Genomic DNA, 14,085 nt, shown 5'->3' on the forward strand with positions numbered 1-14,085 from the left:
TTTGTTAAGATAATTTGACAAAATCACTGATATAATGATTTACCACAGACAAACAGACGTAACTCTTTTAAAAAGTTATCCTTGAAAACACAGTATCTCAAAACATAGAACCTCAGTAACGACATCTCTCAAGCTTCTCGCGGAAAACAAGCTTGCTCGCTAACTCGCAAACAATATTGCATTAAAGTTCTATAGAATGTATAGAAACGTCAAAGTGATCCGATGCCAGCGCTGCGGCGAGTAGTTCGCGGAACTCATAATATTCAAATCAACCGTTAAATGCGTGCACGAAGATACACAATGAAGAGTTACGTTTGTTTGTCTGTGGATTTACTACAGCCGCTATTATTTTTTCTCGCTAGAAGTCATTTGAAGTTGATGTAGAAGTCCTCTGTTGCCAAGTTAAAAGAAAGGGAATCTTTCGAAAACCGTGATGCGAGTTCAACTGTTTTTCTCTTGGCGTGACTCATTATACACCGACTCTAGTGTGGACACATGAAAATCATGTGCAATTTTACATGGAATTTCGTCAATAAAAATGTGTCGAATTTTATGAGTGAGGCTGTCTTGCAATGAGCACTTTTACATCTAGTTTCACTGAAAATCCTATGTATGAGTGCTCATTACAAGACAGCCTTATTACATGATATAAGCCATTGGCGTTGACAGCACCGTCGAAAAGTTGTCTCTTCTAGAAAAGATTGACAGTTTCTTATGGGATTTTTCGGTGGTGTGAAAGCATAGTACGAAGTCAACCGTGTCAACATCAACGACAATAGTCTGTACGGGGTATAAAGAGGCTGAATTTATAAAGAGACGACATGTCAAAATTGGAATAATCCATTATCTGTCAAAGTCATGGGAAAAGTCAGCTAAAGACCTGTCAAATTGATAAGATGTCGCCTATTTATCCAATTCAGTGTCTTTACTATTAACGAATGATGCAATACGATTCTCAGCATGTCTACTCAGGTCTACTCTACAAGGGCAATACAATCTTCTTACACGCTTTCTTTGTTTAACAAAATTTGGTCTGTAATAGTACGTTCAGACTACAGAGCTATAACAACAATCAATACGAAACTAACGATTTTAAATTGGCTCCCCAACAAACAATTGAGAGCTCTTATAAAACACCTAAGTTGATCAAACGTTGAATATTAGCTTCCAGAGTTGAACAAGAATGTAGTTGTATTGCCACTTGATTAAAAGTTTTAAAAGCTGTTGGAGCACTCTTAAACGATTGTTTACGTTCGGTTTAACTATATGCTTTATAAGACCTACGAGAACTTTTATAGCACCTTAGTAAAACTGATTCACAAGAGCTATACAGAACGTGGAATAAACGCATCAAAACAAACAATTGGGAGCTCTTATAAAACACCTGAGTTGATCAAACGTTGAATAATAGCTTCCAGAGTTGTACAAGAATGTAGTTGTATTTCCTTTTTGGTTAAACGCTTTAAAAGCTGCTTGAAGCACTCTTAAATGATTGTTTACGTTCGGTTTACCTATATGCTTTAGCTTTATAAGACCTACGATAACTTTTATAGCACCTTAGTTAAACCGATTGACAAGAGCTATATAGAACGTGGACTAAACGCATCAAAACAAACCATTGGGAGCTCTTATACAACACCTGAGTTGATCAAACGTTGAATAATAGCTTCCAAAGTTGTACAAGAATGTAGTTGTATTGCCATTTGGTTAGAAGCTTCAAAAGCTGCTTGGAGCACTCTTAAATGATTGTTTACGTTTGACCAACCACCAACCACAATTTTGTTGCTAAAAATAGCACAAGTGATAGGCACGTTTATATGACCATAAGGCAATGATTATTCGACTGCAAGAGAAGTCACTCAAGATGAGCTTCATATACTTCTCTCATATGATCAAAATATGTATTCAAGAATAGAGCAGATGGAAACAGAAGCGGCTGACAATCCGGGATCATGAGTTCGAATCTTGCTTCGAGAAACCCTCGGTGGAGTAGAGGTAAATTATATATATAGGTGTTATTAATAAATGCAAACATTAATTTAAGACATATATCATATAATCAACGATAACATTTCTAGATAAATTCTCTCAATTAATTATTAAGAGATTAATTGAAAGAATATCAATCAAAGATTAAACCGATGCTCTTTACTACTTCCTCCATGATCACAGAATGTGAATTATGGCATAATTACATATTTTTTCAATGCGCACAAATAAATTAAATTAATAAAAACTGTACAAGCAATTTTTTTGGCGTACCACGACAATTGTTCAACTAATTTTAATCTGTGAATATTGTGAGTACTTACACAACGGTTATTAAGGAGTCATTAAAAAGTGCTATAAACGCTTTTCACCGCTTGCTGTATAGTGATTATTTAGGAGTCATAAAAGAGTGTAACAAACGCTTCTCAGGTTCAATCTCTAATACATTTCAAAGCAGCTGTTAGGAAGTGTCTACAAACGTTGTATTAGAGCTTTCACCAAAACAATAAAGCTTGAGTTTAAATATGTATCTATAAACGTTGTACAAAAGTTGCTTCTGTCCGGTTGTTAAGGAGTCATTGAAAAGTGCTATAAACGCTTTTCACCGCTTGCTGTACAATGATTATTTAGGAGTCATAAAAGAGTGCAACAAACGCCTCTCAGGTTTACTCTCTACTAAATTTCAAAGCAGCTGCCAAGAAGTGTCTACAAACGTTGTATAAGAGCTTTCACCAAAATAATAAAGCTTGAGTTTAAATATGTATCTATAAACGTTGTATAAAAGTTGCTTCTACTCCTATACCGCGTATACATATAATGCTGTAGTTGAACAGGTTCTCCAAACCAGTGTAAACAAGAGTTTTACAGAAGTTGTAATAAACAAATTGTACAGTTATTATTCAGCATGCAGTTGAATAAAATCACAATGGAAGCGTTTCTTCAACAAGAAATTGATTTTGGGTAAACGTTTTACTGAATACGTTAGACAACACCTTTGTGTTGCAGTTGTATAGGTTCTCCAAACGAGTGTAAACAAGGGTTTTATAAAAGTTGTGGTGAACACATTGTGCAATTATTATTCAACATGCAGCTGAACAAAATCAAAACGAAAGCGTTTCTTCAACTGGAAATTGTTACTTGGGTCACTACTTGACTAGCCTATTGGTCCCAAGCAAACGATTAACGTATCCCATTCTAGTCGAAATTCAAGTACTACACAATTTTTGTTTTGATTCGCTATGAAAGTTTGACAGATAAAATGAGGGGTTAGTGGATTTTCCTATGTTTCGAGGGGTAAATCGATTAGCTTGGGACCGAAGAGAGTACCAGAGCTGAGCCAAAAAGTTGAACACGTTATTTCGGGACCTTTTAGTCTTAGAGTTACCTCTATGATTGAACCCAGACCCATCGGGGTGTTAGAAAGCAGTCACGCTTACCACTACACCACCGGCGCCGGCTACTACGCCCGTAGATGAAGAAGTGAAAACGTTCGCATGCGAACACTCGGCAGCAGCTTTTCTCTATCTGAGTCCATTTTTGCCCAGATTTCGCCAGTGTTCGAGAAGCATTTGTACTACCAAGGCCATCTTTAGAGCTATCTGTCTGAATTACAATCGGTGCTTTGGGTTGAAAGATAGCTAACACGGGTGTAGAAGTAATAGTGTTAGACAAAATCTTCAGTTCAGAGACGTGAATCTTAGTCTATTCCCACTCAACGTCATTATGAGTCAGATTACGCAACGCCGCTGTGCGTTGGGATAAATTAGGGATGAACTTTCCTAAATACTTCAACAATCCCAACAGTCTGAGTACGTCTTATTTGCTCTGTGGTTTAGGCATATCAACAATAGCTTGGAAATACGACTGATCCGGCCCAACGTGACCGTCCGATATGATGAGGCCCATAAATTTTACCTTGTTAGTTCGGTATTGAGTTTTAGTGAAATACGATATAAGAAAACTACATAAAATTCCGGTGTTGACCTTGATGCCAGGACCACTTCAGCGGACGCATTAGATGGCAATTAGTTGTATTGTATGATAGATATAACAAATTTTAAGTTTATGTTTTTCAGACCAATTTCAGATAGATATATCAGTCGTGCTTCAAAGATAATAATGTTAGACCCATAATACGCGCAGCACATCGAATGTTTTGCTGAATCCTGGAAAGAAACAGAACTTTGTAACGGTTCGAAGTTTCATATTTAGAGCCTTCACGTTCCACAATTTGCAAAGTAATGCAGTCTTCTTTGGAAAAGTTTAGTCTGTCAAAAAAAAAAAAGGGCATGGTAGCCCAGGCAACCATAATGTATGTAAATATATAAAGATTTCTAAAAGCGTTTCCCACTTTCATCTTTGACGTCATAACCCCATTCCTAATTTGATATGTTGTACCTTCGGAGCAATGTATGTTGCTCTTTGATATTTATATGCTGGGGAAAAGTCATCATCACGAACGTATTCCGAAAGAGAATTCGAAGGAAGCATTGCAAAAGTTCGAAGCAATGTTTAGTTTAAAAGCATGCGCAATGATTACATCGCTCCATTTCTTTCCAATAGCATTGCAATATGCTTTTGGATTGCTCTATCTCTTTCCTCGTCAATACATGACTACATGACAGAAGCTAAATAGCTTTCAGTATAGATCATTAAACAGCAAAAAAAGAATTAATTTTTCAAATTCTTCTCGTGTTGAAAAGGATAATCGTGAAAAATGTGGTGATCTTGAAACGAAACCAAATTACTTGTTACCTACAATCGCATTGCATCGGGTGTTACCTCGTCTGCATGTATTTTTCGACAATCTTAAGAGTTTTGAAAATGATTTATCAGCTTTTTTGGTTTTTAACGACATGCTTCACATTTTTGTTCAATGCACTGTGGCTTTGTTGTAACTTTGCCTCGGTTGGTATACCGTGGCTTATGCTGCTGTTCCTTCTAGTTTGCATAGCTTCAAAATTTGTCAAACTAAAATGTCCTGCGAGCGAAATTGTACAATCGATGCTGCATAGGAGTGAAAAAGGTGTTGAATCCGAAGTACTCTACTGGCCAATAGTCAGCAGGGGTGGGGCCTTCGATGCACCGGAAAATTCACTAGCCGCCATAAATCATGTATGAGTCATTTCCATAGTTAGAGCAGTGTTTTGCAGACAATTAAGTAAATTGATTGACATTGTTGTTTGCAGTGTTTGTCACAGAAATGTTACAATATATTACTTGATCTAACAATCACAAGTGATGGACATCTGGTGGTGCTTAATCGAACAACCTTGGAGAAGGCCAACATAAATGAACCCATCCATAAGTTGAAGCTGAGCTCGTTGGAAAATTTCAACATATCGGAACATCATCCGCTAGGGTATGTCATACAGTTTGTATTACAGTGTGCGAAACAAGTTCCTAACATATTTTATTTTGTTGTAGGCAACATTTTCAATCGGAAAAAATCATCACTTTTGAAAGATTACTCAAACTTCTGGAAACCAACGAGTTGACGGTGTTTCTGCTAGCGTCACATACCAATGCGAAACTGATAGAACTTGTACGGGAAGCAGTTGGCAAGAATTCACTTTTTTCCAAACGCATAATCTTTTGCTGCTCATCACCGGTTTCCATTTATCAGGTCAGTAGATTGCTCAGGTTTTGAATTGAAGGGATAGCAAAAAAGTGCGTAAAATGCTCCGAGGATATTTTTTCACCGATAATGATGTGGCGGTGTTGAGTATAGTCGCTATATACATAGTCTGGCGGATAGAATTTTGGGAACCAATTGAGCTGTCAAATAGCGGAAACAATCGAGCACATCACGATCAACAACAGAAAAGAGCATATCAGCTTTTACGAACAAAACTTTGGAAAGCGTTTTCTCGTGACTCAAGGCTCAGCTACGCAAACCCATCAGTGGGTTGGGAATGTTTCCGCTATCCGATTATGCTGTTAATTTGCGTTCGGTTAGCGATGATAATCAAAGTTTTGTTCATAAAAGTTGATGGTACCTTTTAAGTATAGGTCTCCAATGCATTGAATTGGTTCCGCTTCTTAATAGATCTAAATTCTATCCACCAGACTATAAATATAGCGACTATAGTGTTGAGTACTTGACACTGATAAAGTTTGCAAGTAGTAGACGAAATACGCGTATCCGTCAAAAGATAAGCAATTATAACGGAATTTAAAGAAAATAAACCAACCCACTCAAAGCTCCTCATAATAAAATGAAGCCTGAAGCCTGAACAACAATAGAAGCTGATAAATATTGGTTTTTCGGTAAATTAGGTTTTTGGGAAATCTACCTATATAAGGGGAAATGGATGTCCCTTATTTGGACCCATACAAAAATTCAGCAATCGACTAAATTTTCAATAGTGACAAAAAATATCCATTAGTACCATCCCAATGACCCGTTCATCTAGATAAAATTGATAAATAGCAGATTTTTAGCGATGGGCCCAATCTTAGATCCATAGGCCAACATTAGAGCCATTTCCCCTATATAAATGAATTTTTGTCTGTCTGTCTGACCCTTATAGACTCGGAAACTACTGAACCAATCGGCGTGAAAATTTGTATGCAGGGGTTCTTGGGGCCGGGAAAGGTTCTTATGATGGTTCGTGGCCCCTCCCCCTCTGTAAGGGGGGGGCTCTCATACAAATGAAACAGAAAAATATAGCACGCTTTTTTTAATCGGCGCATAAACTAAAGCTAATATTGAATCCCGAACAAGAGCAGTCCCACTCAGCTAGTATCATATAAAATTCTCGATTTTTCACCAGCGTGAACAATTTAATTGACAAAAATTTCACTTCGCTTGGAACTGTTAACAGATACTATACAGTAATTTGAAAATTAAAAAAAAAAAAAATTAAATTGAATTCCACTTAATTAATTTTGATATCCATGACAGATACGTATTTCGACTACAATGTGCAGTCTTCATCAGATCAACTCCTGATCAACAGGTCCTAGGCTGATTCATTTAACTTGTATACGAAATTTTAAAGCCGTGAAAATCCGCCAAATTGCCCTTGCATCGAACTCATCGTTAACACTGGGTAATATGTCTGCTGAATCCAAACATCAGTTTTTCCTGTCAAAAGCGGATCGACCGTGATTCTGAACATCATAGAAAAAACACAAGGCTCTAGGAAATTTGTTATAATGTGACCACTTTATCGGTCAATTCGGATTATCCGGAGAACCAGAATATGGCCACTATACTCCAAAATATAGTTTCCGTATTAAATACGCTTTCATCTCGTTGTTCTGGACAACATAGAAAAAATTACTAGGTTCTATGACATTTTTAATAATGTGATCACTACGTTGCATTTCCTACTTTACCGGGATCTCGGGTTGATCCTCTATCTCGACAGGTAAAAATATCCGGCCAATGACCACCACCAATCGATTCAGCATAGTTTTTACTTTAAGAATATGTACAAAATGTGAACCGTTTGTCAGCCGAGATATTCAATTGAGTCCCGGTTTTGTCAATTGTTGTCCACTGTGCGGCCCCAGGCTAAAAACCTTACAAATAATAAAAAAAAGTTACTTTAAAAACCTCAATCGTTGGGTAGTTTTGTTTTGCAGTGTAAGGATTTTGATAGTATACACATTTATCACAAGTATCAGATTCTTCAATTTTTTAAACTTTGCAATCTCTAATATTTTTCTAAATGCGGGACTTCTTAAACTGTTAGAAATTGTGAATGTTTAGGTTTTTTTAAAAATCACGCATATTTATACCCCGTACAGACTATGGCTTATGTCATGTAATATAGGCTGTCTTGCAATGAGCACTCATACATAGGATTTCCAGTGGAAACTAGATGAATGAGTGCTCATTGCAAGGCAGTCTATATTACATGATACAAGCCATAGTCTGCACGGGGTATTATCAACCGGTGGAAACTAACGATTTTAAATTGGCTCACTACTTGACTAGCCTATTGGTCCCAAGCAAATCGATTAACGTACCCCATTCTAGTCACAATTCTAGTACTACACTATGTTTGTTTTGATTAGCTATGAAAGTTTGACAGATAAAATGAGGGGTTCGTGGATTTTCCTATGTTTCGAGGGGTGCATCGATTAGCTTGTGACCGAAGAGAGTACCAGAGCTGAGCCAAAAAGTTGAGCACGTTTCTTCGGGACCTTCTGTGGTATTATCAAACCGGTGGGTTCGATTCCCGTCCATTCGAGAAAATCTTTCGGGTTATATATTTTCACGACTACTCTGGGCATAGAGTATGATTGTGCTTGACACACAATATACCAATTCAAAAAAACATCCTGAACACTAACTTGAAAACCGGCGTAACGCTCACTACAGAAGTGTAAAAACCCTAGAAGAAGTAGATCTACATTTGATTCATACTTAATTTTTAAACTTTTTTTTTCAATCCAGTTACGCCAGCATTGCCCTGACCTAGTATGTGGACTGTGGATGGAAAAATCCGCTCTATCACGAACCCAGCAGTACCTAAATGCATCGACTATTTTGATGTCCGTCTACGGTGCCATCTTTCGTAACATAATATCACCGGTAATCGGAATCAGCTTGGTGTTCATTCATAAGGACGAGTTTAATGCGTAAGTATTTCCAAAAGAATAGTCTTATCCCACTGTTAATTAATCTTAAATTTCCCCGGCAGACAAATATCAACCTTATGGCACAACGTGGGTGTTCGACCGATTGTTTACACGATCAATTCTCCGAATGAGAAACGATATTTCCAACAGGTAACGAAAACACAATATCTGACCGATTCCCTGCGCTCGGAACCGCAGGTAATCTTCCGAGCGAAACGCAAATAGATCGACAGACCAGGCAGCATATACATTGGAGTCATAAAGTCGTAACCACCAGCAGCGTGTGACAGTGTGCATCAGTTTAAGTGGCCATCTCATTTTGCATTTTTGAAAGCTTTATAGATTTTTGTGTTCCTTTATCTAGCAATCAATTAGTTTTCTTTTGTTTTGCAGACTGGATTTATTTATTTTTTAGTTATAATTGTCTTATAATTATTTATTTATTTTACTACTGCTAAATAAGTTATGAACGATTTTGTACATAGAAAATTAAGCTATACAGACCAAGAGAGGATCTCAACATTATCCTTCATGTAGTATCTTTTCTAGCCGAACGAAGACGTACTATTCAGATTAGGATTTCGAATACTTATATTAAACAATACAGTTTTTGCTTTATGTCTACATTTCTTTTCTTATATTGCTAGCATTTATGCATGCGAAATTATTGAAAATGCTATTGTATTTCAAGCAGTCGAGTCACTATACATTTGTTTTGTATCAAAATATACCAATAAAGAGATTTATATAATTCAAGGCTTAGTAACATTATTTTCGAACATAAATTGATTGTTTACGCAACCAAGACAGATGGGGTGGGGGTATTTCTAAAAAAAATGCATGGACTATTGTACATATCCAGATTGATTCGTTATTAGGGTGTACATGATTTAGTCAAATATTATATTCTATATTGTCTACGAAGGGATAGGTGGAGGGGGTTTATATTAATGCTCTTAAAATTTGTCGTAGTTTGTGAACCCCCTTTGTGTAACTTTTCCGCCGATGGATGCATGTGATCAAGTGGGTGCACAACCGAATTCATACAATCTATATAGAGCAATTCCACGCTAAATGACGAATCGATCAGATTTGGCCTTCTCCGAGTTGCATGAAACTTTGCATAATTGTTTTGGAATTTTGGAGAATCCATAGAGTAATTTTGTAAAATTTCAGCATTTGAATTTTTCAAAGTATTCTAGGAAGGATTCTGGTGACTTCCCAGACTATTTCAAGCTGCATAATGCATTAGATCGTAAGTAACATTAACCGATTCTCTTAATCGACTTTCTCTTTCGTTAATAACTTGGGTATTGAATCGTTTCTTGTCGTGTTTGTCATATAAAATGCTAGATAATAACTTGTTTGATCGCTCTGTGTTCAGAAATTAGCTCGGAATGTTGCAAAGAGGAAGTCGACGAAGAGAAACTGTCAATGTTTTTTAGGACCTAATGCCAGCTTGATTTCTAGAGAAAAAAAGAGAAAATCTAGAAATATAAGAAAATCAGAGAACCTCACTAAGACATAGATTATAAATAATCCCAAGAAAGATTCCGTATAATCCCAACCAGGGCTACTTCCATTCATTTGTAAACTACAATAAGAGGTTGTAAGGAATGTGTTGTATACATAAAAGCTGCCATTTTTCCTTTCAATGAGTCATAATCATTGATTACTTGATCGCTGTTCTCGAAGAATGAAGAATGGGTGAAAATTATAAAATCGCTTATTGCGACTCTCATAATAAGAAATTCGCAGGTTTGATGTGTGAGCATGAGCATGAACATTAGACTGATGCAAAATTTGAAATTTTCGCTCCACAGTGCTCAAACGGTTCCAAATTGGGCCCTGATTAGCATCCCAAAATTTGAACTCATGTAGTGAGAAACTGACTTGGCCCAAACCATTTGAAGTTTATAAGGGAATTACTATGGAGAAACCATAATTTCGGTTCATATCTATCTCAAAATTCACCAGTTCAATCCACTTTAGAAAATAATAGCTAAGCTTATTGAAAATTTTCTCAGCTGCAACTTTGTTGAAGACCACTTTTCGATCAAATGTAAGGAATAAAAAAAATTAAGGATTCAAGTCACTGATGTCTTATGACTATGCTCAGCAGGCAAAATGGGTATTTATGACGCGTAGAATTGAGGACAAAAATCATGACTACTATGTCACACTGCAGAATACAGTGTTGCCCACAATACAGTTGCTTAATCTTGCCATGTTAAACAATTAATTACTATTTCATTTGACGTTTGACTAAAAAACGATTTTTCTGCAAAGTTGTAGCTGATACAAATTTCCATATAAGAGATAAACTAGCCTATGGCTAAAAATCTCTCAAATAAAGGAAAAAAAAAAACAAATTTCCATAAGAATAGCAATAGATTTTTTTAACAGTACAATATGTAAAAGGCTAGAAGACAATGAACAAAAAGTTTTGTTTTCCCATAGTAATTTCCATATAAACTTCAAATGGTTTGTGCCAAGTCGGTTTCCCACTAAATGAGTTCAAGTTTTGGGAGGCTAATCAGGGCCCAATTTGGAACCGTTTGGAAATTTCAAATTTTGCATCAGTCTAATGAACATACTCATGATAGTCCCTTTATTGTCAGATCAGCTGTAATTCTCGATGAACATTTCAAAAGATCCTATCGCTTCATCGACTTTCTTTTTGGATAACCACTGCTATGCAAATAAATTGTGCGCGATTTTTACCACATGGTTTGATAAAGAGGTTCTCATCTAGCGTTATCAACGTTAAATACAACAGGGAAAGCTTTTGCAACTGAGTTATTAACGAAAGAGATTGTCGATGAAGAGAATCGATCAATGCAGATAGGACCTTTTGAAATGTTTATCTAGAATTATTAAAAGAACCAAAAGACGATGCTTGGGACTAGCATTCATCCTCAATGTGTAGGAACTGATGATCTCATACTTTATAATAGGAAATACCAACGGCGGCGACGAGCCACGTCCGAATGCAGGTCAAGAAAGGAATGGATAGGAATATGTTGACACTCGCTTTATTGGAAGATGAGAAATCCTCTGCACTTCCAGGAGGAATCACTGGGATGTTGGATAAAAGTGTTTGGTAAACAATAAGCTGAATTAATGTCCTAACGATTCTATATGACGAAGGAGCTTGGGATTGAACCCATGGCCTTCCGCTAGTAAGCAAAAACTTTTGCCACTAGGTAAATGAGCTCCTTATATTAAACTACAGCACTTGTGATCGAGTTGTTATTAACATGTATTCATATTAACTAATAAAACGTTTTTCAAATCTAGAATGTGAAGGGGCCAGTGATTAAATGGAGAGATCATCAGGTATCATTCGAGCTAAAAATATTTAATGGCTTAATATAAGCTTTACATTCTCCTGCCATTGTATGAGCTCTAGAGGCATATTGCTGCATCGTATTATTATATGTGCATATAGGGTGTCCCAGAAAGTATAAGCACACTTTCAACTCACCGCTATTTCTACTCCGATGAAGTTTATCAGCTGTTCATAGATGTGTGCAAACAGCAAACAGATCGTGCACAAATGGTGTTTATTCCCAACCTATCAGTAAGGAAGTTGGCGAAAATGGGGGAAGTAAGTATCGGAGCAGTCCGTACCGCCATGCGGAAGTTCGGTGAAGAGGTTATCTTCGAGGACACACCAAAATCTGGCCGTAGACCAGGACCGGTAGATCTAAAACTGGACCGGAATATACCCCAGGTTTTCTTCTTCTTCTTCTTGTTATTCATTCCTTTATTTAACGTCGGTCTCTGTTCCACTCTAGTGCCAATCACCGACGGACATCGATTGCCATCCATTGACGGCAATCGAATGTGCAGGAAGGCAGCTTCCACACCTGCGTAGGATATCGCACCCATTCAAACACACATGGACCGGGACCGACGGCTTTACTTCCCTTCCGAATGACCAGAGATTTTTATGCCTCAGAAAAATCCCACCGACCTCGACTGAGATTAAATCCAGACCCATTGGGGTGAGAAAGCAGTCACTCAAGCTTTCGTCAATAAGAAAAGTGCCTCTTATCAAAATTTGGCCAAAAACGCATCCGTCAAACCGAGGGCTCGAAAGCTATATGATAGCCTGGTGTTGATAATTGGCGTATGTTATCATGGACGATGAAACGTTGAATTTGAGTACAACAAGACACTTCTGCGAGACCAATACTACACAGTTCGTGATGGTTAGGAAGTTGACGATGCCGATAGGTAAATTTTTACCGAAAAATTCGGAGAAGGCCATCGTTTGGCAAGCGATATGCGATTGTGGCAATACGCCCTTTTCAATAGAAACTAAGCGATCGTTTCAGCCTCTGGCGGTAAAAAGGGAGAACGTCAAAAAGAGTGTTGTGAGCAGAATTTGTTGCCGTGAGACATAGGAAGCAGAACACTTTTTCACTTTTTCCTCATAAATTGATTCATCTAAGATGCTCCAACACTTGATCTACTGTTGAAAAATTCAAGTCTGTATCATTTTGCATGGATCCTGCTAGTGTTCAGGAATATTTTTGTTGAGAAAAATGGAAAATTATAATAGTGCCATAGTGGTTATGATCATCCGGATTTCTTGTGTGTGAATAATTTAGGTGCAAATTAGTTTAGATATGTGGAAAATCGTATTATTAGACAATTACTGATGGAAATTGGTAAGATGCACGAAACGAAAATCAATTATTTTTTTCATGTGTTTCACTTATACATTTTTGCCAAAACATCAGTCTTATACATTCCATAAGACAAACCACATAGGTCCTATAAGAATGCATAAAAGGTATGTGTGACCGCTTATACATTTAATTTGACACATGATCTTCATTAACTTTTTGCAATGCGTCTGCTTATTAGTTGACTTATACATTTTATGAATAATCAGCAATAGAAATTTGCCAAAAGGTATAAGGAGATTTCTATCCGTGTATTCAATGAAAAATGCTGTAATTCGCGTTGTGAAAAATCCTATACTAATGTAAACAAACGGTTTAGATGACATTTCCTCTCTAATTCGCCTGGCGCACTCTACATTGGTGGTTCATTAAAAAGACCTATTGACTACTTTGTGACGAAGGAAAAAGATGAACACTGAAATTTACGTTCGGAAGTGTTTGAATCGGCGTATGTCCGTCAACATGATCCCAGTACTATTTTGACCCGAATTGGTGTCAATGCTCTACTCGAATACCAAAAGAGATGAATCTTCCGAGGCCCGGTCAATCGAATATTTTTGGGCCCTTTCCAAGGGATATCAACGGAAACACTTTTAGGCCGCGAATTCAATCGAAAAATTTCAAAAAACACTGAGAAAAAGTGGCCAAAATTATCGCCAAGGAATCTGTGTATACCATGTGCCAAAATTTTCGCCAAGGAATCTAGGCATACGATTAAAGGAACTGCGGATTAATTTCATCCAATTGAAAGAGAATACTATAAAGAACATATATATAAAATAAAAATTTGAGTTCATTAACGTAA

At 37.0% G+C, this 14,085-nt stretch overlaps 1 protein-coding gene across 1 annotated transcript; it reads left to right on the forward strand.

Moving 5' to 3' along the window:
- Positions 1 to 4,518: 4,518 nt before the first annotated feature.
- LOC135708719 (glycerophosphodiester phosphodiesterase 1-like) lies at positions 4,519 to 9,303 on the forward strand. Its single transcript, XM_065230830.1, has 5 exons — positions 4,519 to 5,103; positions 5,178 to 5,350; positions 5,416 to 5,614; positions 8,399 to 8,583; positions 8,646 to 9,303. The coding sequence occupies exons 1-5, from the start codon at positions 4,780 to 4,782 to the stop codon at positions 8,806 to 8,808; spliced, it is 1,044 nt and encodes a 347-aa protein (XP_065086902.1). The 5' UTR covers positions 4,519 to 4,779; the 3' UTR covers positions 8,809 to 9,303.
- The last annotated feature ends 4,782 nt before the right edge of the window (positions 9,304 to 14,085 follow it).

This window comes from Ochlerotatus camptorhynchus, unplaced genomic scaffold (assembly GCF_037179485.1).
Source record: "Ochlerotatus camptorhynchus isolate MF236.1 unplaced genomic scaffold, CSIRO-AGI_Acam_v1.1 ptg000333l, whole genome shotgun sequence".
In the NCBI taxonomy this organism is placed as follows: Eukaryota; Metazoa; Arthropoda; class Insecta; order Diptera; family Culicidae; genus Ochlerotatus; species Ochlerotatus camptorhynchus.